Source organism: Oenanthe melanoleuca, chromosome Z (genome assembly GCF_029582105.1).
Source record: "Oenanthe melanoleuca isolate GR-GAL-2019-014 chromosome Z, OMel1.0, whole genome shotgun sequence".
Lineage (NCBI taxonomy): Eukaryota > Metazoa > Chordata > Aves > Passeriformes > Muscicapidae > Oenanthe > Oenanthe melanoleuca.
Window position 1 is genome coordinate 54,512,275 of NC_079362.1, and position 25,845 is coordinate 54,538,119.

A 25,845-nucleotide genomic window follows, 5' to 3' on the forward strand; every position below is an offset into this window, starting at 1 on the left:
TAATGTGCAAGAAAGCAATCTTTTTCTTCCTCCAAAGTGAAATATGTAGCTGTTAAACACTGAATGAAAAAGTTACCTTAATTTTGTTTATACATATAAAAAGCTCAGACTGTGTCTTTATGTAGAAACCCATGCAAAGCATCTAAATTAATTGACCAGTATCTTAAGTTCTGTTGCCCAAGTTCTTAAGCCTTGAGAACTGTATTAACTCCAGTTGTAAGTATGCAGTTTTAGCTAATTTTTGGTCAGATTTCCTATCTCAGTAATCAAATATTAAGGTTTAAATTTAAGCCCCAGCATTAAAAAACAAACAAACAAACAAACAAACAAACAAACAAACAAACAAACAAAAAACACCAAAAAATGCCCAAAACAAAACAAAAAACAACCCCAAAACAAAACGAAAACTCTCTGTTGTTGTTTTTGATGTATTTCTCTAGAGATATTTCTCCCATAGGAGTTTGCCTGCAGAAATAAAATTGTCTTATTGTCAATGTGCCAGGATTAATCTGGTGGATGGCTCATGTATGGGTAATTGAGAATTTCTGTGTATTCATTAAATGTTATCATTTTATTCTTCAGGAAAACTGCAAGAAAAATGCAGACTTACTGGAAAAGCAGAATGAAGAGATGCTTAAGAAAGTGGTAGCACAATATGATGAGAAATCAGAGAACTTTGAGGAAGTGAAGAAGATGAAAATGGAGTACCTGTATGAGCAAATGGTAAATTTCCAGCAAACTGTTGATTCAGCAAAGGAAACTTTGGAGACAACAGTAAAAGAAACAGATGAAGTGGATGGATTTGTTTTCCTAAATGTAAGTAAAATTGGCTTTCATGCTGTAGCTTTTATGATATTAGTTAGGAAAAGACATCTGTATCTAGAGTTTCAATGATTTTTTTTTTTTTAAGATAGCTAAATACTGCTAGTTCAGCTATTCCACTCTGAAACTGCTGGATCATTTGGTTTTGATGTGAGAATTCTCAGAAATATAGAGAAGATGCACAGGACAAAAATATGACATGCTACTGAAATGGTTCTGTTTGTTTTTTAAGAAGGTGAAAAGACAGTTTGATAATATATCTAGAATGAATAACTGAGAAGTAAGAGATGTTAGAGTATTTAGGTATTTTACCATATGCAAAATAAAATACGTATTATTTATAATAATAAACAACAAGAAAGTGATCTTTGAAAGAGGAAAATATCATTGAAAAGTTTCTGGGCTGTTTTTTGTTGTGTATTGTTGTTTTGGAGTTTTGTTGTTGTTTTGGGGTGTTTTTTAATGAGTAATGGACAATATTTAAGCACTCAAATTACTGAGGCTGCGATAAATAATTACTGTTGAAAAACAGCGAGGGGCTGTGTTGGTTGAGGACTGGGGTGAAACCGCAGCAGTGAGCTAGGCTGAGGGCTGTGCATGGGACCTGCGTGGCTCTAATGGTCCTTCCTGGATGTTAACAACATCTCCAATGAATCTGCAGGACTGGAGCTACTAACTCATACAGTCATTAGTCTTAAACTTTGTTCAGAAGGTGGTGCTGGTCCTTAAATACTGTTCTTGTGGTGCAAGACTTGTCCTTAAGTGAGCCATAGTACTTTCTTCTGGCCACAAGTGTATTACTAGTCTCAAAGATGAGGGAGTTTCTGGGAAAATAATCTACACCCATTATGGAATTAGTATGTGGTCTGGGAGTTGCAGATAAACTATCTTGGGATGCCTGAAATAGAAAGGTCAAATTACCATCTGAAGACTGTTCAGTCATTCAAAATAAGCCAGCTTTCGAAATACAAGTGTCCAGCCCATATATGCCCCAGCAGCTACAAAAATGACGGACCTATATTTTGTTTCCTTTCCTGCTCTGTGCCACAAAATGTTGTAGTATCCTGTAACCAAGTAAATGTTGTGGTAAATTGGCTATTTTGTGATGGATGAAAACTCTAAATTATTTTCCTGATTTTGTGAGGATCGGTTCTTTGGCAAAAAGATAGTTTTGTAATCTGTAATTGTTTTGTGAGGGTGTCAAAATTACTGGATTTCCCTGCTCCCTTCTTTTAGTGATAAAGGACAGGAACTTTTTTGTCCACAGGCTAGGAAACATTAGCTGAAGATTCCTAGGGCATGGGACAAATCCTCATTCCATAAGTACAAATCTCACATGGCTTCTAGTAATGTGAAGTTATGAAGGGCATCTTAGCCAGAATTTGGATTTAACTATTTTTAATGAGCAAGTGATTTCTTTCTATGAAAGTCCTGGTTTAAGAAAGTACTTGATTATGCTCCGACTTTAAACCTAGATATTGAATACTGACCCCTCAGGCACTTAAAATGAGATTTATACTCTAATATCCTGCTGAGCCAGAGCTTTGAAATGAAATATTCTTAAGGAAATAAATTCTCAGTTGGTGTGAATGAGCAGCATTCCATACAACATCAAGTCAATAAAGGTGTGTGTTTTATGTCTGTGGAGAGTAGAAAGACTGTTAGATGATCATGATTGGCTTTTCAGCTTTGGGGGTTTTGAAAACTGTTAACACATTTCTTTTCCTTTCTCTAGTCATCTAAAGAATTGAATAAAAGGTACATGAAGTATGGGTTAAGTGCACTGTAGTGAGTACTAGGCCTAGCATGCTGGACGCTTCATTTAGTATTTGCAAGCTTTGAAAACCCACCGCTAGGAATGAGATCTACCTTTATAAACCTTGCAAATAATGAAATTTAGAAAAGTGGCTTTATACTTGTTGCTGTAACTGACTGGTTTTGAAGTGTTTTGCACATGTTCTGTAATATATTAATTAAACAAATAGCACATTAAAACATCAGCACGATTTTAAATCTCTACATAGATATTTTTAAAGAGATGCTCCTTGTAATTATTACTACGTATATGTACATACATATACATGCATATACATATGTATACATACATCTACCACAACCATTGTGACCGTGCTTCCACCTTCTAGACTGATGAGACATATCACTGATACGTTACTTTTTTCACTGGCCTGTTATGTATCACTTAGTCTCTGAAAGTTATAGCACAAAGCAAGACAGGTGGTTTGACTATATTTCTGAACACAATGCCAGAAAGATGAGATTGAGTAGACTTCAAAACCTGACTAGGAGGCTGCGAGCTAAGGTTTTCCCATGGCTTTTCATCTGCCCTGCCTGGTTCAGGGTGTGTCAGAGGGCTGGTGCCTCATCATAACTGCATCATGGTCTGCCTGTACTCATCAGTAAATGCATACATAATCAGTTCTCTGCCATGCGGGATTTCCTTCAGGGAGTTAAGTGAGTCCCATCCTTTAGGAAAGAAGTGTTCAAACATAAGCCCATATTCCCCTAAAATTTTTTCTAGGGTAAAGGGAAAACCTTCAGAGCAGCTAGCTGCAGGCTTCTCCTGTGCAAGCTCCCAAAACTGCACCACCCAGCCCACCACCCCTGACTTTCCTCAGAGGGCTTGGGCATGTGCAGTGCATACTAACCATACCCATGTCAGGGCTGCCTCAGCCATCACAGGGATATGTGTGCTGACATGGACTGGGGTGTAACAGTGACACCAGGGTTTCAGTTTGCAGTCAGATTACAAGACCAGGAAAGCGATCTGAAGAGAATGTGCCAAACACCCCTTCAAGGTTTCTGTTAATCTCCAGAATTAGAACTAAAGATCTGGACTCACCTGTTGCAAGTCAAACTGTCTGGCCATGAACCGCATTTAGTTTATTGCATAAGATTAAAGCAGGTAAAATGGGACAAAACAATTTTCCAAGGCTTTCTGTCCACTTGATCTTTGCTTTTTTACTTACACAGTAAAGTTTATTCTGTTTGGTGCATGGGCTTGGTTATTACTTTAGTTTGATAATACCTGTCTACCTAAAATAGGTTAAGAACAAGTCTATTTAACAATGCATGTTTTTCTAAAGGAAGTGTATTTACATTTGTTTGCTTTGTTAAGATTATGCATAATTAACTACTTCAGTGACTGAAAAAAAAAAAACAAAGGGGAGAAATAAAAAGTTCAGAAGCCTTGAAAAAAATTTTCTTCCATTTTCTTGTGGCTGCTTCTGTCCTAGAGTTAAAAATGTTTTGGGTTTTTTTCCTATCACGAACCCAGCAAATACAGACTAATTAAGTGGGAGCTATCTTCCCTCTCATGTTTTTCGCTTGCCACAAGCAGCTGCTTTACATTACATCTCTCGAGTCAGCTGCTCTAGTTAGCTCTAAGGTTTGTAACCTTTAAAGGCACTGCATTAGCAAGCCTAAACCCCTGTGTTCTTGAGAGTCTTGCTGAGAACTTCCACATCTTCATATTCTCATGGGTTAAGTGTAAACAGACCATGTGCACTCTCACTGTGCTCCTGATTAGAAACTGCACTATGGTCTAACTGTTCAAAATCAGGAAGACAGCTTCTCCTTGCATGCTGTCCTCAAGTTCCCAGGAAACATTCAGAGAAGCATATGTCATGTGGTCTTTACTTCTGGCCTTTGGAAAACTATGTAATACCCCAAAGGATTTACATGGACAGATGTGTGTTTTCTTCCAATTAGGTTACTTTCTGCAATGGATACCACTCTCTCTTTAGAGAAGGTGCCCAGTGCTTTTTCACTATTTGAGCACTATGCAGACAGTCCAGGACAAAGCAATCAACACTCCTTACAACACGTGGCTGGTAAGAAACTCCAGATATTATCTTCACAAAAGCTAACATTTTGGCAATACTTTGGAAATTTCAGGAAGCTAAAAATACAATCTATTTGAGAACTGTAGATAACCATGTAATTAGCAATCACAGTTGAATGTAAAATGAAGTTTAATTGTGCACAAGTGTTTGGCTTATAGTAGGTACAGTAAGATAAGCAAGAGGGAGAAGTGCTAAACTGGGGGATTCTTGCATCATTTCAGACGTCTGTACTTCAGACAAGCTGAAGGTCATGATCTGTAAATCTCCCAGGGATAAAGAAATTGCTTTTCCTTGCATGCAGAGATAGAAGAAGCAATCAAAGAGTCTCCTGAGCTCTTTTCCTCTGAGGGTGGCAGCCCCAAAATGCTTGGAATGGGAATGAGAGGAGGGGGCTGGTTGGTGGCTGAGGTCCCTGTACTTGTCACAAGTGAATGGAAGAACCTGAAACTCCCAAGGGATGTGAAAGGAAAGTGGTTAACTGTAGCTAGAAACAGCCTCTGCCTGGGAAGGTAGTAGTGAAAATTGCATGTGAGAAAGAGGCTTGAAATATCAGGGTCTGATATTTCATGTCCTTTAAAAAGCCTGACTGGGCTCTGTCTGTATATATAGGTGTATTATCTAGATCTGCACAGCTGTCAACGAAGATCTTGTCAGCACCATTTTGTGGATACATTTTCTTCATGATGGGACCTCATTCCAGGGTTTCTTTTTCAAGAGAACAGTGGTTTAGGGATCTCACACCTCACTGTCATGCTTTGTGGCCTCCCATTCATCATTACATGCACCACTGCCATCACAGTCGCTCCCTGGGTTTTGAAGGGAAGACCTTTTGTCACATGTTTGGTCCCTGAGCACTGAAACTAGAGCATTAGATTCCCCAAGGTGCTTCATTCACTGGCTGGATTTTCAAGATTAATGGGACATTGGAGAAGTGCCCACCTTGTGCAGACTCTCTGGTGTCTAATAAGGGCTGAGTGCACTTAGCAGAGTGAATAGGGGAAGATTGTCTCTCTTCTCCACACCACTGCTTTTATTAGACGTAGAGGAACTCAAATATATCTGAGATGTTAATGTCCTTGTCAGATGTGTATGAATTTGCCTGTGGCATTTGAAGCTTCTTATTTGAAGCGTTTGTACATGCAGCACAATTGCAGTGTCATTTTTTGGGAAGATAAAAGTTACAGATAAAATTCAGGATAAATTAGTTACATTTTTGTAACTCATTCTGCCATTTAACTTGCTGGTGTAAATGTGCTGTGTGTCTTGGATTAGTTCCAAAACTACCTCTTGCAGTCCCATGGGTGCAATTGTTCATTCCTCCTAGGAATCCAAGGTCATACAAGAGGACAGAGCCACTGTTTTTTTCTATTCCCACAAGCCACTCCAATGTTTATTTCTCTAAACTGCTGTAGTCTGCTTTCTGGATTAGTTTGCATTAGCTACTCTGTTTGCTGGCTCTAGACCAGTTTGCTTTGACAAACTGCAAATGAATAATTATCCACTAGTAAGAGATCTTCAAAGCTCCTTATCCTTTATGCTTACTTAATCTCTAACATACCTAGTTTTCTGTCTTCACTTTTACTGCAAAGTATTTCAACTGCTATGATTTTTACTTCGACAAGCAGTGGACAAAAATTTTGGTGTGTTTTTTCTTATTTATTTGATAGTTTGTTTTTTCAAGGTTACAACCTTCCTGAAGGAAAATTGTTACCTGTATACATGAAACTTGACTTGGAATTGAATGGCTTGAATACATAATTGATCACATACAGGGGACCATTTTCAGATGCTTGGAATTTTATTTGACTGAAGCCATATGATGAAATGCATATAAATGTGCCAAGTTTCTTTAATCCATGTATTTTCCTTCAGAAAGAATCATGTTTTACTGAACAATTTTATAGAATATTATTTTTACTACTTCAAAAAACATCTTTCCTTCAAAATGCCCTCCATTTCCAAATTTTCCATATCCACTAATGAAAAGCTCTTTTCTCTCAAATTCTTCTTCCTTTTACATAATCCATTTCCATTCATAAATGCAGCAGGCCATTGAGCATAATGGAGCCTCAAGTTCTGCCTGGGAATAGAAGAGGGAATAATTAAAAAAAATGTAAAGTCATTATTTCCAAAGCCCAGTTCAAGTCCTGGCCTTTTATACTGGAAGGCAGGAACCTTTGCTGATTGTGAAAATGTTTCCAGTAGGGTCACAGAGGAAATACTGTTTCTCATTATATCAGAAAACATGGATTACTGTGGAGATTACTTAGCATGACAGAAAACTTCTGTACACCACAGGACTTCAATGAAAACTGAACTGATGAGAACATATGCCACTTTTCTGTTGAAAAATATCATTTAGTCAAACTCACATTGCAAATACCTCATATTTTTTATTAAAACTCACTTGAAAAAGAAACACTTAAAAGAGGACAATTCTATTTCTGAATAATAAAAAAAAGTTCCTATTTCTGAAGAAAACAGTTCAGCTTCTTGTTTTGAAATTGCTTCCCCTCAAATTGTTTCATATTATGCAAAAGGAAATTAGAAATCAAAATCAAATGTTTCTCAGTGTTGCTGAACTGAATTTCGATCTGTGATTTTTTTTTTTTTTTTTTTTTTTTTTTTTTCCAAAAGTTTCATTCAGTAAACTAGCTTCTGTTCAGATTTGGCATAATAATAAATCTTGCAACTGTGGGGTTTCTGTGATCAAAAATAGTGGTTTCTAGGCAACTTCATGGGGAAAAAATGGTTTCCCCACCATGTCCACTGAAAGGAAGTATTTTCCTAAAGATGTGATAAATTTCTTAAATGCCAACACTAGATGCAGTCAAAAGATAAAATGAGGATTGTTTTTAGCAATAAGAAGGATAATTTTTTTTCAATGGGAAGCAGATGTAATGCTACTGTACTGGTAGCTCTCTTTATAAATCATAAGGAAACAGCCAGCATCTGCATTTGCCTTGTTCATGCCACAGGGGATCATCATCATTACTGTGGAGATAACTGAAAAGAAAGCTAAAGCTTTCTGCTAAGATTCTAAGAGAATTCATGAAATATGGAAATTTACTGGGTGAAGAAATAGAACCATGTATTTTCGTTCCCTGCAATCACTTTAACAATTATCATCTTTTGGGGCTTTTTGCTTCTTTCTTTCCCCTCCCTCTCTTCTATGACATAATCACAGAGGCGAACAATATCTCATCTGGGGCTGAATCTGTGTCAATCAGGAGACAAAAGTTTGTGTGAAAGATGGGGAGCCTTGAAGTCTTTCAAGCACTTTGTGAGGAATGATCCTGATAGCCCCATGGGGTTCAGATGCTTTGGCAGAGCTCTGGTTCACCTGCAAGAATTGTCAGGCCCCTGGCTCTGTGGGGAAATGACTGTGGCAGGAAGGAGTGCCAAGCTGTGTGTGCACCCCAGAGCAGGGGTGGACCCAAGAGTGCAGGGATCCTCCTGCTCCCCAGAGCAGTTGAGCCTTCTCTGCTTGAAGCACATCCCTTCTGCTGTCAGCATCAGCAGCGCTGACACGCTGCACGAATCCCCTCCTGGTGTGGCAGGTCCTTTCCCTGCCCATGTTTCTGGGATCAGTACACACATGTCTCTCTGGGAGAGGGTGTAGGTGCACACTTTGTGCTGAGTTTGGGTGGTCCCAGTACTAGGAGTGCATCTTATTTTGTTCAGACTTGTGAGGGAAACGGGGTCTTCCAATGCTGAGCAGATACTTTTTTTTTTTTCTGTATCTAGTTTAGAAATTGCTGTTGCTCTAAAACTGCACCAGTATTCTGTATTTCCTGCTGTTGCTCTGTGGAAATAAGCAACCTGACTGAAAATAAGCAATTGGGTTGACTGATGGATTTGTAGGTAATTTGGCTGAAAACACAGGAGTATGTATAACAATGGGAAACTTTTCTTTCAGTCCCACAGACACCAACTGTCATACCTCAGGAGCCAAACTCAGCCACCAGCACCTCCATTGCTGTCTACTGGTCTGTGAATGACGGGGATACCATTGACTGCTTCCAGGTCTACTGTATGGAGGAGCTGCAAGCCAGCAAAGATGCAGGGGGTGTGTAAAACCTTGCCCTTTCTGCCCTGGCCTGGGGTAAGCAGATGGGAGGATGAGCTGCAGGGTAGTGCCCAGGACATGGGAAGAGAAATAGGCTGTGAAGACATCAGGTATAGAACTAAAGACAGGCAGCTGGGGAGGAGATCATGAGCAAGATGCTGTTTCTTCTCCTCCCCTTTGTCCCCGCAAATGCAAGATAATATCATGGTCTGCAAGGGCAGTTGTTTTCACTGGTTGAAGTGCCTTTTCATGAAGATGCCTGACCATCAGAGAGCAGAGAGGATGTGTCCATGCTGCCCTGTTGTTACTCATGGGGACTTCAGAGCTTCCAGGGGGACAGGTTTCATTATGTTTTTAGGACCCTGAATGTTCTTCAGAAATATGTCCTCATTGAAAAAGCATTAGGAAAAGGTAGTCAGTATTTCCACATGTAGACAAATATTTTTTCAAAATATTTCAAATGTTAAAAATTAATAAAGTCACTTTTTATTTGGACCAGTCTCCACAAATCCATGTATGCATATACGTGCAGGCTAAAGGATGTTATGGGATTTTAGTAATATGTAATTTATAGCTAAGTTAGTTCATTATAGATATATAGTTCATTATGAGGAACTGTTACTATAGAGTGGTGACACCAGGGTTGGTAACTGCTGGTTGCATGTTCCAAACTTGCAATCCAATAGAACTGAGTGCAATAATCTCCACTTGCCATGGAGGGCATTTGTGTAGTCTCAACTCAAAGGCACGTCAAAAGCTTTCTATCATAATGAAATATGGATAACTTAGCTAGTAATAATTTCTGGATTTTTTTTATGTCATTTGAGAGGCTTAGTTGTAAGCCCTACCAGTGCAACCATGAGTGTGAGGTCCTGTGCTTGTGTATGTTCTCCTAGCCTTAGTGGAAGAATACAGAGTGACAGTGAAAGAGAGCCACTGCATTCTGGAGGACCTGGAGCCAGATCGCTGCTACAGTGTGTGGGTCATGGCTGTGAATGGCACAGGCTGCAGTTTACCCAGTGAAAAAGCCATTTTTAAAACAGGTACGTACATTTTTTGTCATTTGATTATTACAAGTTTCAGGTCCTTAGACCAATTTAGTCCAGGTGTTACTGACACAGAAGAAACTGCTTCATTTAGCCCATCTGGCAGGTAGCAGGCAGTTCATAGACATTCCCCTGTGCTAAGAAATAGTGGCATAATTTCTCCTGAGAGGAAATTTGAAGGCATTCAGATTTGAAGATGTTTCCAGTGTTGTTGTGTTTATCTTCTGAGTGTGTTGCAGTGCCCCATGGAAGCTCTGGGAAAGCCACCTGGCTGCTCCCTCCTGCTGCTCCCTCTCCTGCCCACAGTGGAGGAGATGGCTGAATGTTTTGCCTCTCTCCCATCCATGATACATCTATGTTGCATTGATTTAAGGTATTAGTTTTTCAAGGGAAGGACTGCTTTATTGAAGTTACCTGCTGTGTCTTGCTCAGTGGGGCACAAATCTCAGGTGTGCATGAGAGGCTCTGTTGTTGTTTAAGTAGTATAAATTGAGATGAGTAACTAGATGAGTATTGCTTATGAGCTTCATTTGACTGATTAATTTTTCTGAGCATTAATTTCTTTAATAATTTGTATTGACAAAACTGTTGCTTCTTGAATTACAAGCAAGAAGAAGCATCCTTTTGTTTGAGGCCCTCCTGCCAGACAATTTTTTCAGTGCTGCAGGATAAAAACAATTATTCCATTCCTGCAGTCACAAATACAGGCAAAGATATCTAACAATTTCATAATAAAAAATTCTGTACCACACTGAGTTTCTTGTTGAAATCACTTGGCAGCAGCCACAGCTTCTAGCCTATTGCTTAATCTACTGGACTTCAAATCTATTAATAATACTTAATTTGTGATTTGTATTTTAACAAAGGTTATTTTCCAGAGAACTCAAAAGAGAAATTAAAATTTTTGGCCTAGCAATGCAACTTGAACATGGTGCAAACTTTCTGCCAAATGCACAAATAATTATGAGTTATTGCTAGCTAATAAATCATAATTTTAGAAGGAGGTTTCACCTTTCTAAAATCATTATTTTTAAGAAAGCCCTCTATCATTCAGTGTCAGGCTCAGCATACCTTTTCCTAAGAAAATTGAATCCTTCTAAGAAAAGTTAATTTGTATGAGTCTTTAACAGCTTCCTTCAGTCTGTTTCTTTAAGAAAACAAATAAATTGGGGAAAATGTGGGCTTATTAAATACCTTCCCTCAAAGCTCAGTTGAATTCCCTCTGGAGTGCATGAGCTCCAGATGAACTTGTGGGGACACAGCTGAGGATTGCTGATGCAAAGTTGCTGCATTCTCTTCAACACTGGAGGCAGAAGGTGAGCACCAGTAATGGAATCCAGTTTTTCAGTGGTAGTCCAGCTGCTTTGATATAAAGATAAAATATTTCAATTCTTCAAGCAGCCCAATGAACTCAGAAGCAATAATGTAGAGTTTATTTTTAGAAATTCAGATTAAAAGTTTGCACATATAAGAAAATAATTTGCTGGTACATGCAATTATATAATAGCTGAACAAAGCTGAGACTCTTCCAGTTACTGGGAAAGCCCACAAAATTTCTCTTCTGGCGCTGCACCCATGGAGGTGTCAATAGCCTGAAGAGTTGTGGGGAATGCAGGTAGATGCTACTGTACCATCCACCCAGAACTCCCTGGCTCATGATCCTCCACCTCCCAGACTCACAGCTCTCCCTTTCCTCGGCTGAGGAACATTCTGTTTCCAAACAGTATTTTCTATGAGGGGGTGGTGCAGAAGGCAGGAGTACCTCTCTATCTGCCTGACCCCTTCCCCACAGCTGATCTCCTGGTGGTGTCACCTTGCAGTCCTAAAGAGTGAACACTACCTTCTGCTGTTCCTCAAAACCTGTGTGATTCTCACCCTGTTGGCTCTTTGCCTCTTACACAATCATTTACATGAGTTCCAGAATATTACAACTAAATTAGATTATGTATTCTAGCTGCAGTTGATTTGTTAAAAAAATCTCAGAAGCACAGTAATAGCTTTTTCTGGTATGCTCACTTCAGCTACTCTTTAGACAGATATTTTCAAGTTACAGTAGAAAAAGCTTAATGACTTGTGACATACTGTTTACACATACGTAGGTGTAGGTATGTGTGTAAGCTGCTGAATGCAGGTATTAGGGGATTCAGCTATTAATTTTTCATTCTTTAGCAAGGATGCATTTAGAAACAGATAATAATCAAATTAACCAGTAGAGAACTATTGCTAAGGAAGGTACAAAGAGGTATTGCCAGATGATGCTCTATCCCTCATATTCATTGTTCTTCTGAATATGTACATTAGTTGTTCCTGTAGTAAAATATAAAATAAAACTTAACCTGACTGCTAACCTCCTGATTTTCACTAAACTAGGAAACTCTTAAATACTTGTGGGTGTTTTCCTTTCCTTTTCTAATAAAAACAAATAATTTTTCTTAAAAAACCAGAATGCATCTGGAATGTTTCCTGTAGTCCTATTATCTTGTCATAAAATCATCTAATCCCTACTTTCGTCTTAGGTTTCCTGTTTGGAACCCCAAAAGTACTGGCATTAGGACTGTTTATGTGAGTTTCACAACAGGTCGTAAGGTGTTTTCTGTAGCTATATCCCAGAATGGGAAAAAGCAAGAGAATACAACTGAGCCATTTTCAGCCTACAGTGTTGAATCTGCAGTTTCACACAATAGCTTTTGATTACTTGCAGCTAGTGCATTATTTTATATTCCATTTTATGTATTGCAGTTGGGCCTGTAGTTCTTAAACAGAATCTCTAAAAAGGAGAAATTACAGGACAGAATTTTAGCATTGCAAAAATAACCAGGACATAATTAAACAGAAAGTCACCATCTCCCTGTCATTTCTGCAGCAGCACATTTTTCTAATGCAGTTCATGCAGGGACTGCTGGGGACAGGATTGAGGTGATGCAGGAAGAGCTGTAGGCAGGGCTGCCTCGGTGCTCTGCTCCTTGCAGACTGGCAGAAATGAGGACACATTGCTTGAGGAAAGGCATAAAAATTTACCATTCTAGGGATGTGACAAATGCACAGCTATTCACAATTACTTTCCCGGCATGTTTTTATCGTTTGTTTTCCCTGTAATGTACCCCTCTGCCATTCAAATACAACCAAGCAAAAGATCACTGCTGGATGGGCAAAAATCATCGCGTGGGTTTTCAAGGAGGGGGACTGTTCCTTCCCCTCCTAAGATGCCCCTCCAAGGGCCACCCTCCTGGCAGTAGAGCTGACGTGTCCTTGTGTCCCCAGCACCCGCCGTGCCCACCATCAAGGCCGAGGACTGCACCGTGTGTTGGGACACAGCCACGGTGCGCTGGCGAGCCGCGCCCGCGTCCGCCGAGTCCTTCATCGTGGAGTTCTGCCGGCAGCACTCGCCCGAGGGAGACGGGCTCAGGTCAGTGCCGCGCCCACCAAAGCCCCTCGGCCACGCCAGGCCACTGGTGACCGTCCCCCGGACCGCGGCTCATCACGCAAGAGATTATCCTGCCTGCAGCCACGCACGGAAGAAATCTGCTTCTGTGTGCTGAGCAATTTAGGGGCAGGCGCTAATCTGTGAGATTAGGCTGAAACATAAAAATACTTCCTTTTTATTCTGCTTAACCGGACAATCCCTTTCTTGTGAGGCCAACACCGTGGAGATGTACGCTGCCTGCCATCAGCCAGAAGTCTGGGGGCTGTGCTGGGCGGGGAAGCAATTTTAGGCAAGGCAGAGCAGGGCAGCTCCACGGGAAGGGGAGTGATGGAGCAGCATGGCCCGGTTTGCTCTTCGCTTTGCGGAGAGCAAGACAGACTCATCTCTGGGCTAGCAAGGGTGATACGGGTGTCTCAGTAATCCTGGTGACCCATCTGTGCTGTCTGGACATGCGTGCAGAATCTCACAACGCACGGCTGAGCTCGGCGCTGTCTGGCTGTGCGGGCATGCCACAGGGCTCCAAGAGTGGCTTTGAAATTCAGGGCAGTGGCTACCTATGCCAGACCCTCTATGGTTTCCCCTATGCTAAGCCTGTGCTGCATAGAAGAGAGGTCAAGGAGGGATGTTGGCACCCCTGAGCTGTGTAACTGTGCACTGTGCTGAAATGCAGTGAAAATTGTTGCAGAATCATAGAATCTTAGAATAACCTCAGTTGGAAGAGACCTTAAAGTTCATCTAGTTCCAGCCCGTCAGCTGTAGGCTGGGAGTTACATGGTGGCCTGTATGTCCTTAGGGCTTGGGGGTTTTGTTTGTTTTCCTTTTAAAACAGTGACAATATTCCAGCATAATATAACTGCAAAGGTCTGAGAAGTTTTGTGGAGAGGGATGACTTGCCCTACAGGACTCTGTGGAAGAGTCTCAGCCCAGATGATGTTGTCTTTTGCACCTCCTGGGAAGCCTGATTAAGGTCTTCACCTATGGGCTAGTTAATGTGGGCATCATGGAGATGGGGTAGAGAGAGAAGAGCTCTATGAAAAGGAGGGAAGGGCTTCATGCCCTGCAGTCAAAATTAGTTGGGTGGACTGAAGTGTTCATAGCTTTATAAGAGAGAAGTACAACTGTGAAATTGTGAATGCCTTGCTCCTTACAAAAGTAGGCTGGAAACTGAAATTAAAAATTTCTGTGTGGGTGGGAGACTTTTTATCATGCAGTACCAGTGTGCTGCATTACTGCAATCAAGGAGAGATCTCGCCCAGTTCTCCTGCCTCTCGGAGGGGCTTGCTCTGTTTCGTACATATTTCATGAGGCTGTCAGGTCCCTGTCAACCTGCCAAAGTCACTGTTGGTCAAAGATAATGGAGCTGCCCCCAAAACATATGCTGGTTGTTTGCCCTCAAGTTTCTGTGCTGTTATCTGAAATTGACTTTTTTTCTCAAAACTAAACCAGAAACTGTGCTGATTTCTGTAATCCATGAGCAAGGTGTTGGCAACACTAAGTGTTTGCTTGTGTGGTGATAAATGTGGCAAAAAAGCTTCCAGAACAGACCCCTTTGCTTTCTTGAGTGACCTTGTGTAAAATCTAACGTGTTTATAATTATACTGAGTCACATTTGACTTTTTGGCCTCCCTGTCAGCAGAAGCTGGCCTTTAAATGTGACAAGTGTGAAAACTCCACAGGACTAAATAATGAATTTTCTCAGAATTGCTATCGTTTAAAATTCTCTATTTGTAGAAGGACTTTGGCCTCTTTTCGTGTGTCAAAAACAATGTTTTGCCACTTACTTTCCCTAAAAACAATTTCCCTCTTTCTTTTTCCTAAATCATCCCTCTTAGAATAACCTGGAAATCTTCTGTGGTGTTGCAAGTTGTTATAGTGATGGAGACATTTTTCTGAAGATTTCTGTTTAAGATTTTACATAAGGTTGAAGGGAAAAAAGCCCACTGGTAGGTAGAGAACACTGCCTGTATCACTTGTATCCAAGGCCTCCAAAGGTGCAATTTAGAATTAGAAATAAGCTTGAATAGAAGTCAATCAACTTGACTAGAAGCCAAGTAACAATATAAGGTAGAATTAAACTCTGATTCTATGCACACCCAGAATTTTGGTCTCAAATTTTGTAGATTCTTCTGATTTTGTTTTCTTTGAAAGCTTGGAGTTTGTCCTTTACAGGTTTCCTGAGCAACATGCATCTTGGGGGTCAGCCAAATGTGGAGCCCTCTCATAGCCTGTGCCTTTTGTGCTTGCAGCAGCCCTGGAGCTAAGCAATTTCCCAGTCCCTGGGTGGGAGTTCAAACACATTTCTCAGCAACCCTAGAAGGTTCATTCAGTTGTTGCTGTGGGCATAGTGTGAAAGCAGAGGTCAGGTAAGAACATTCAAGAAAAGGTCTGGAGAGGGCAGCATGATCCCATCCCTAAAGGCTGCTTTCACAGATGTCATTCTGGAAGCTCACCCAAAGTAAAGGACACTGCCAAGGGAGTAAACAGAGAGAAACGCTCTCATTGAACAGCTAGAGACATGGTCTAAGTCAGGCCCATGCAAACTTCAGCATGCCACAGAATCATGGTATGGTTGAGGTTGGAAGGGACCTTTGGAGATCATCTAAAGCAACACCCCTGATCAAGAAGAGCCCCCTAGAGTTGGTTGCCCAGGATGCTTTTGAGTAACTCCAAGAACATCTTAGGAGCAATCCCAGTTCCCCATGGAGAATATGAAACACATTTGGAAATGAAACCTCACTAAAGTTTCCTTTCAAATACTGTCAAAAACCAAACCAAACCAAAACAAACAAAAAACTACTAAATCCTAACCAACCAAAACATACAAAAAACCAACAACCAATCAACTGACCAAAAAACCTCCACCCACATCTACATTTTCCCTTCTCCTTTCTCTCTTTTTTCCAGCTTGCCAACTGAGGGACATGTAAATCATCATATAAAATCATCTTAAATCTTCCACAAGAATGAACCCCTGGCCTTCTGCAGTAGTTTCAAAGCTCCTTCCAGGTTGCATCTTTTTCCAGAATCTTTATGAGTGATGCTTTAAAATGTTTCTTTCAGTTTCAAGAGCTCTGCTATTTTCTCACTGTTCAGTCTCTTTGTGCTGAGAAGTCAATGGAGTTGTGGGTGGAAGATGGAAAGCCGTGAGAAATGTAGTCCAGGGATTAGGTATGTAGGCTGTTCAGATGGAAAGCCTGTGTCACATCATGAGAAATCCATAAGACTCAGGGAGGCAGAAATAGGTGCAGTATGTGATGAGCTTGTGAAAGTGGAAGCTACTGAATGTCATCCTCTCAAGACCGGCACTTCTAGGAAGTGAAATTTTCAGTTTCCTCATGGAGCAAATCTAATGCTGAACAAGAGAAGCAAGCCTCCCTCCTCTTTCTTTGCCCACATGACAATTCTTGTAGCTCAGGAAACAGGGTATTGGAAACACATAACCTTCCTTCCATCTAACTCTACCGATTGCAGATAGCAGAAAGCAGGGGGTGTTTTGACAACCTGAGGAGAGGAGAGAAGAGGAGAGGAGAGGAGAGGAGAGGAGAGGAGAGGAGAGGAGAGGAGAGGAGAGGAGAGGAGAGGAGAGGAGAGGAGAGGAGAGGAGAGGAGAGGAGAGGAGAGGAGAGGAGAGGAGAGGAGAGGAGAGGAGAGGAGAGGAGAGGAGAGGAGAGGAGAGGAGAGGAGAGGAGAGGAGAGGAGAGGAGAGGAGAGGAGAGGAGAGGAGAGGAGAGGAGAGGAGAGGAGAGGAGAGGAGAGGAGAGGAGAGGAGAGGAGAGGCATGCAGCATAGCTGGGAGCAAACTCAGATCTATTCGCTCTTTATTTTTAGCTTCAAGAGGTTTTTTCCATTCGTGGTGCACCCTTTCTGTATGCTTGCATACTTTCACCCTAACTCCATATCAGTGATAGCAGCACAGCTCTGGAGGTACTGTTTCAGTGGGATCTTGGGGGTGGAAATGACAATTATAGCACAGAGGGTGTTGTGAATCACTGCAAGGCTTATAGTTTGCTTGGTTCAGGCAATATTAAAAAATATCCCCTAGATGCTGTTTCCTTTAAATAAATGAGGATGCTGATGAAAGAAATGGGCATGAAAACACAGCATCAGATTTCTCTAAAACCAGAGAAATCACAAATTTAGCAGAAAACTGTTACTATAATATTCCTTGGCAAGTTAAAGGTGAAGGAACATGCAAGTCATTTTTGTTCTGCTTTATATAGCATGTACCTGATATTTGAAGAGTGGATTTTCAGTCTTACAGGTTCCTTTTACAATGAGATGGATTGACAGGAGATGCTTAAAATATTTACTTCAAATGCTTCTTGACTTTCTGTGCACTAATTTTTGTGTCAACGATACCAAGAAATTCAGAGGACAGTGCAAAAAGAATACCATTTAATCTAAGGACCAGGATGCCTCACGCTTTGATAACAACATTATTACATTTCAAGTCATCTCTAAAGTGGGCAGGTGTATATAAAGTAGAAACTATCTGACATTAGAAAAGTTGTAGGTGGATTTCTTTTTCTTTCAAAATTACGGTTCACTACTTAAGGTGAGCTTGAGGAAGATCCATCTGCAGAGCTTGTTACAAGAAATCAGAAATGAAACAGCCTTCCACCAACACAGTCAGGATGCATTTTCCCTCGCCTTCTCCTACACATAACCTGTATGCTGTAAGCTAAGCACTGATCTAAATCTAAATCTAAAGCATGATAAACTACTGTGCTTAATGGAGACCCCTCAGTATTCACTCTCTCCCTTCACTCTACCTTCTAGGGAGGAGAGGCAACAGATAGCAAGACCTCTTTCTTCTTTGCTCGCAGCTTCTTTTGCTGTTGGATCTGGCTCAGAATATATCAAATGGAATTCCTTCTTGTCAGCATATTCTCTTTCATTAGTTGGCAGCAGCAAAACTGTTTTTAAGCTTTAATCATAGCTAAAACTGATGGGCTCTTATTCTTAGGCAGCTTAAAGCTGGCTGAAATAGATTACCAAGCAGAGCATGCTATTCAAAAATCTGAACGCTGTTTTACAGACCAGATCTGCTTGAAGTCAAGATTTTTCTGTCTCACTATTATGACTGAGAAGCAGCATGCTGTTGCCCTCTGACTTAAACATGCATCCAAATTCTGATTTAGAGAATTTTGTATTTGTAAGAGACCTAAGTCTGAACACTGACTGCTGATCCTCATCTGCAAATGTCTGGACCCAACACGTTCTCTAAATACCTATGAGATATCTCTGGAATCCATACCCCAGAGTATGAATACTCCATGTCTACTTGTTATACCACAATGTAACTAATGTCTAATTGAGTTTAGGAATTATTTTTTATTTTATTATGTAATCATCTGATAAATAGTACATAGTGAAAAAGAAGGTCTAATTTCTTTGGAAGGATACTGACTTACATGGCATTTTTCAGAAGACAGAAGAAGGAGCCATGTACAGACCGTCACTGTGCTTAAGGCATACTGATCTACACAGTGCTGCAGACAGCTTTCAAGGAGCAGCTTAGCATATCCTCTTTTCATCTCACTTACAACTCCTTGCTCAAAACTCCTCTCTGGTGGTCTGTGCTTCAGATTTACATCAAAGATATCAGTGTGCTAATTTTAAGGAGCAGATTGGTAAGTCTTGCCTAGGAAGCATGGTCAAATTTCTTCAAATCTTAGGTGCCTACTTCTTTTCCCCTACCTCTGCTTCTATCCTGTTTTTCCTTTCACTTCTTTCATATTTGTCTCCTTTCTTAGTTCCCATCTTGTCACTTTCTTCAATCCATCTTCAATCTATCTTCTCATCCCCTGTACTCAAGTCTAAGGAGCTTGTGTTCTTATCAGTCAATTCATCAGATTACATCTCTTACCCAAAATTTTCAGCCTGCTGTGCTGTCAGTGCCTTGCTGGAGTGGTCTTGTGTTCAGGGTCTTGGTGAGTCACGAGGGTGAAACAAACAATGCAATTTCTGCCATTTGTCTTTACTGCATGAGTTCCAGCATTAATGTAATACATTCCCTGAAAGTAGCATAGTCTTGTGCTGATCATGCTGGAGCCCCAGACGCTCTGAAATTCTTTTAAATTGAAGGAACAGGTCACAGAAGTACCCAGTGCATTTTCTCGATGCTCTCAATTGCTCTTAATGATAACTGTCAGTGCAAAATACCTGTCACAGACTAATAAGGATGATGCACCCATCTTTTCTGAAGATGCCATCCTCCTAGAAAGAGATCTGTGTGGTGTAAGCAGGAATCTGGTGTATTAAGAGCTGCAAGGTTTTACCTCGATGTGATAAGTGCAGCAGAAGCAGGCATGTGAAAAATCCTGATGGATGAGCACTGATTATTTTTCAGTTTGTACTGCTCTCTGGTGGGATATATGCGTAAGAACAGTCACCCCTAATGAATAGAAACGATCTGATCTGACTGCTGACTCGCCTTACCTCCTCTGGGGTCACAGCAGTTTGTGCTGGAAAAAGTAATTCATTTAGTCTGGCTTCTCACAGAGGCACTGCTTGCCGTCGTGGAGAAATATCATGGTGGGCTCCACTCTCATACCTGAGGTGAAAGGGAAAAGTGTCTTGCTGACTCTCCAAAGGCAAGTCTCCCATTCTAGAATTTAAGTACTTGCCTTGTAGATTCCTAAAAGCATTTCTGGGAGGAAATTGCCTACTTTATACAGATAAACAGTCTTTACCTGCAGGCATACAATGTAGAGCACATATATTGTCTGGCTTTGCTGTTATCATAAGAGGCAAAAAAAAAGAGGAAAATCAAGATCCAGTGCAAGAGAATTTGTTAAGCCAATCTTTTATACTGCTGTCAATGTAGAAAATAAAATGGCATTTTTCTATCCACCCAAAATGCTTTCACTGGTACTTAAAAGCACCTGTGAAGCAATTTGAGTGGGTGCTGACTCCTGCTTTCTAGCAGTGTGTCAAGATACCAGGGGTAGAGGATGTGGGGGCTGGAGTTTTTGAGGCACTGCACTGGGGAGCATAATCAAAGCAGAGAACTGTGTGAAAGCAGCTTCTCTGCTCTGCCTCCTGCAAAACTGCCCTGTTAGAGTGCATGGCACCACAACAAAGATGGAGCCCAGGCTTAGCTGTTGCAGGATTTGTGAGTGAGAGTTCCTAATAAGAAGTTAATCACCATTCTATGATGATTCTATGATGAAAAGCATGATTCTGTGCTGCCGCAGATAAGGGTATCAATTCTTTTGGACTAGTAGCATGTGCCCAGATAGTAAAGCACAAGCGTATTCAATGTCGTGTAACTAATTAATTAAAAGGTGGGTTTTTTTCCTTCAGAAACTTGCTCATTTTGTTAAAAAAACCAAACCAAACCAAAACCAAACCAAACCAAAACAAACCCCCAGATTTTTCACAGGAAGCAGATGAGGATTTGTTCTGCTTAAGTTTTGTGTAATGAATTTTGCCACATAATGAACATAAAGTGATCATTACAAATGACTGCACTGGGTGATTAGCTGGTGCAGGAGCAAAGGCCTGAAACTTCGTCAGACAAAGGGATGACAATCCCTCAAGTGAAATGCTGAAGCTCCTGCATAACCCAGTTGTTTGTGAAAACAATGTTTGCCTTTCTTGTTTGGAGTTTCTGTATGGTGTTTGTTTTTTTAGTAGTAAATACTATGGCTAGGGAACTTAGCTGTTGGCATAAAATAGTCTTGTCTGCTTTGGATACCTGCATACATTTTAATGTATCTTCAACATTTGCAGATCTTTCACTGGTATAAGGAAACCTGAATTGAAAGTATCCCTGGAGCCCAATGTGAACTATTTCTTCTATTTGAGGGCTGCCAACCCATTTGGGACAAGTGAACAAAGTGAAGCAGCTCTCATCTCAACTAAAGGTAGATCATCATCACTTTCTGATGTCAAAACAATATGGTGGAAGGGCAAGGTAGCCAAACATTGTTCTTTGTAAATTATACCTGAAGTTCCCAACATGGTTGTGACCGAGTTTTTGAAGTTTTTATGTTGTTAACTCAAATTTATATCGATTTTTTTCCTTAAAATTAGAATAATCAGGACTACTTCACTTGAAGTTCGTATATTTATGTCCTGTGTAAAACTGGTGTGATCTCAGAAGCAAACATGTTGAATTCTGTCAGAAAGATGAAGTGACTAAGTATTCTTCAGGGATCTCAGTTTGCTTGAATCTGACAGAGCACAATCAGATAGAAGTTGTCATGATCTTAGAGAGAACCTCTCACAATTAAAACCTGATGGAGTTTGAGTGATGAGGAAGCAAGCAAAGCAGTTGTAATTGATGATTCAAACTCTAAGATTTCCAGATAAATAGTGTTATGTATGGTTCTTCCAGATCAGCCTCAAAATTCAAATTTGCTATTTTCAAAAAAGCAATTGATTGAAAATTGTTAAAACTTCTTGCATACTCTTCAAGACCTCTTTATCACCTGTCTGCATTTCTGAATATGACTGCTGTCTCAGCTTGGAAGACTTCTTGTATTTGCATCCAATTTTCTGTCACTTCTACCTGCCAGCAGACACAGCGCTGTGCAGCTAAGATGGCTGTAGTTGTTGCTTAACATTTTGTGGTTCATCTCACATTAATGTATCCAGCCTCTCAGATGGTGTTTCTTTCTCATGAATTGTACCAGGAACTCGATTTCGCTTGCTGAGTGACACAGCGCATCCTGCACTGCAAATCTCTTCCAATGCAACAGTGATCCACCTTCCTGAAAAAACCAAACTCACTGGGTGAGTAGCAGTATGATGAGCAAAACCATCCTGGGCTCAGGATGGATCCCTCACTTTAATATTTTGCCAATTGATATCTTTCACATTACACTAATTTTGTAGAAGAACTGAATCATTTTCATCATGCAGCCTCTGGGCTTCATGCAACTGAGCCCCACTTTAAAACACTGTAACATCTCAATAAGGTCAGTGGTGGGATTGATACAGTTACTGGGGAAGAGTTCAATGTCACACTAAGGAATGGCTAGAAAGTCAAAGGCAGTGGTACCTACTTGGATTGTTTGATTTGTTTCAGCCCATGGTCACCGCTTAATCCATCAGAGTTTCAAAGCAATTTTTTGCTGCCCTGAGAAGGTCAGCTCTGTGGTCTTTGTTTTTAATATATTGTGGATAGAAGTAATCCATCTTCCATAGTTTTCTTCTCTCCTGAGGACATTATTGGTAATGTTTTCCAAAGTGTTTGTGGGTTTAGAGAGCTAGGAGGTGCTCCTGGGATATGTTAACATGATTGTACCAGGCTAGCTCTATCCATTGAGAACATTGCAATGGGGTTGACATGATATCAGTCCTAGGACAAGTACAGATCCACTTGTATAACTTGTGCCATACTGTCAGGGCTTTTTAAAAGGTGATGAGGATTTCCAGGTTTAAGCACTTTTTGTTGCTGTTACCTCTGAATGTACACAAGATGTTTGTGACTGTGTCTACATAAAACCGTCAGATTTTCTAGCTTGAACAAGCCTTCTAAATTTGAGATCTTTTAGGTAAGTCCATCTCAGTGCAAAGATGAAAAGACTCTCAATTAAATCTTTAATAAAATCCTGCAGTTAGAACAACAGAGTAATTTTACATAATGCTTCATGATTTGACTGAAAGAAATATCACAATATAGTTTGTCTACCACCACATTTTCTTTACTGTATTGCATCTTCCACAAACAGATTTCCTTCAGTCCTGGGTGAACTGCTGCCTGCTCAAGGATGTCATTACTGGGAAATTATTGTTTCTGCCTGCAGAAGCTACAGGATTGGGATTTGCTATGAGGCAATAACACAGAGCAATGTCCTGGGGTTGAGTGATACCTCGTGGTGCATGAGGTGCTGTCCTACACAAACCAGGTAAAGAGGATTCAGTCTGCTGGCTTGGGGAGTTACTTGTCCTTCATGAGAAAAAAGCTGGCCAGCCACAAGAATCATGAAAGCAGAAAGGATTTTTCTGCTTCCTTTATGTAAATTTGAATAATAAGAAAAGGCCATCTACATAAGATCTTTAGACCTCTTCTTAGTTTAAAAGATCTTATAAAGCACATTAAAAAGGAAAATTAAAGTAAAACAGATGATTTTAGCACCCTTCATCCAGACAGTGAATGAAACTTAAAGATCTAGTTTGTTGCTGCTCATATCCTGATTTGCTTCACAAAATCCTGGCCAGGGTATTTATTTCCATAAATGAAGCCTTTCTAGAACCTACTTCCATTTGCAGGAGATATTAAGACTTGATAGGGAATGTTTTCTCTGGCCTTGTCCTTCACAGTGATAGACACTCACCTGCCACTGTGGCAGGACTGCAGGGTACTGGGGTAGTCTGTGGTAGCAGGCCAGTGCTAGGCTGCTTGGAGATTTATAAGACACCACCCTACTACTTTGTAAAGGTACTCTTGAACTAAACAAGTGTGCTTTTTCAGTGTGGAATTGTATAGATGTATGACCATTACTAGTAAAATGACACGTCCAAGAGGCATTTTTCTATGAGTCCAAATATGCCAATTGAAAAAGCTTGTCAGGATGCCAGGCAAGGCTTGAAGTGATGCCACATTTGCTTTGCCTACATACCGAGCAAAATGCTGCAGCCACGTGATAGGCTGCTGTATGCAGCCACCTGTTAATAGATTGGAATTAAGCTGCAGGTTATTTCTGGTAAATTGCTGTGGGGAGGCTCATTGTATTATGGTTTCTATTTTCCCGCAGCTATCTTTACAGATTTCTTCACACTGGTGTGATGAGTGATGTCCATGTGACGGAACACCTGGCCAGGATTGGCATTCTGTTGGATTACAGTAGTGGCAGGCTGCTGTTCTTCAATGCAGAGAGAGGACTGGTGCTGTTTGCCATCAGGCACAAATTCACTGATGCTGCTTACCCAGCCTTTGCTCTGGAGAAGGCAGGAGTGCTTACCCTGTGCACAGGAATGGAGCTGCCAGAGTTTGTGAAGCAGAGCTAATCTCCTGCTTCACAGTTTCCAGAAAACTGGCAAATACAGGATCAGGGGGTAGAGGGAGGAAGAGGTATGCCAGGAAGGGATAGCTAGTCTTCACTGATGAATGCTACGTGCACAGCTCTCCTTCACATCATCAGTAATTGTAGTTACTGCTCAGCTAAATAATCACCCTGAGCCTGGAAGAAAATCAACTCCTTCAGATGGAGCACGCACCTAGTAATACACAGAGCAGTACTTCTAAGGGGATAAAGAAGTTTTGTTAGATATGATAGTGCTAGCTGTCTTTTTAAAGTTGATCATGAACCCATGTATGAAATAAATGCATTTCTCACTGCAATATATGAGAATCATTGTTTTATCATTTGCCAGGACAGTCAGAGCCTGGATCCAAGATGATGTGCTTAGAAAATGTATAAAAATTCAGCAACTGAAACATGCTGCAAATTGTGCCCTTGTTTGCCAATGGACAAATTAAGAAAAGTTGGTCACATACAGATCCTCATGTTTGCAAAATGAGGGAGTCCCAAGCTCATTCTTTGTATCAGTCATGTGGAGTCTGAGTATGCCACACCTACCTGTCCTGCTCACAGCAGAGTAAAGGCTACCTGTCTGTGTCAATAAATAGCTGTGCTTGTGAGTAGCTGCTCACAAAGCACAGGTATAAGGAAACTTGATAGTAGTAATAAAACTCTTCTCTTGTGTTTTTCATCCTCAGTATGTCAAGTCAGTGGTTTTGATAGTGAAAGGAAGATTGCTGTGCAGGACCTTGTGGAACACCACTTCCTGTCACTGCTTTTTAGCTTTGCTCTTACAAATTTGATGCTCCTAATTTCAGGTTTTTGTACATTTTCCTGCATCTTCTCTGCTCCTTACTGTTATCCACGCTAGTAGCAGCAACATGACAGTGAGGTGCAGTGTTTCAGGGCCACCAAAACAGGTGGGCTAAAATTGGTTTATGTCAGCACAGGAGTAGGATGCTGATTTTTCTCCTTTGCTTTTTCAAACCATTTTCCAAGCACTTCACAGATTGGTGGTATGGCCTTGTCTCAGGCTGGAGGCACAAATGCCAGTGGTGCTAAACTCCAGTGAATGCTGGGGGAAATTAATCTTAGAGCAGGCAGGCAATGTTTTCATGCTGTGCCTGCTCTGGAGATCTCTGCCTCAGGGGACTCTGTTGCCAGACTCATGTTTGAGCTCAGCTGAAGAGCTGTACTCTCCAAATTAAGACAGGTTTCAGGATTGCAATAATGTTTGCAGCTGAAAAGAGGAGCTAAATGAGTTACAATGAAGCTTCTCCTTTTTATGCTCGGAGAAGGTGCCTGCTGCTGTTGGTTTATTTATGATTTAACACCACCAAGGCATGTGTTTTCTGCTCCAGCCTGCTATATGCTTGCTGTCCCAGGAGAGCCGCAATCCAGACTGTCATAGCAAGCTCAGGCAAGCCTGAGCTTGGTTAAGGCAACACAAAAAGAATCCTGTGACCACTTATTTTAAGCTGGAGCTCTTCCTGGAGTTTCAATAAAATGGTGCTACTTCTGACTCCCTGTCAGGGAGAGAGCGTAATAAAATAGCAGGATTGTGTCCTGTTGGCTCTAGTGAGAGTTTTGTAGAGGTGTGGAGGATGGTGAGAAAAGGTCCAGGATTAATTGGGAAAGAAAGACA

The 25,845-nt window shown here is 40.8% G+C and overlaps 1 protein-coding gene across 1 annotated transcript in view; it reads left to right on the plus strand.

Moving 5' to 3' along the window:
- Positions 1-24,522, plus strand: part of CMYA5 (cardiomyopathy associated 5) — a 48,975-nt gene extending 24,453 nt beyond the window's left edge. The window contains exons 5-14 of the mRNA XM_056514582.1: positions 583-816; positions 2,558-2,580; positions 4,552-4,673; positions 8,605-8,754; positions 9,651-9,797; positions 13,062-13,206; positions 20,962-21,095; positions 21,867-21,966; positions 22,908-23,084; positions 23,934-24,522. Coding sequence (XP_056370557.1) covers positions 583-816; positions 2,558-2,580; positions 4,552-4,673; positions 8,605-8,754; positions 9,651-9,797; positions 13,062-13,206; positions 20,962-21,095; positions 21,867-21,966; positions 22,908-23,084; positions 23,934-24,186 — 1,485 coding nt within the window. The 3' untranslated portion in view covers positions 24,187-24,522. The remainder of the gene's footprint in view (positions 1-582; positions 817-2,557; positions 2,581-4,551; positions 4,674-8,604; positions 8,755-9,650; positions 9,798-13,061; positions 13,207-20,961; positions 21,096-21,866; positions 21,967-22,907; positions 23,085-23,933) is intronic.
- The last annotated feature ends 1,323 nt before the right edge of the window (positions 24,523-25,845 follow it).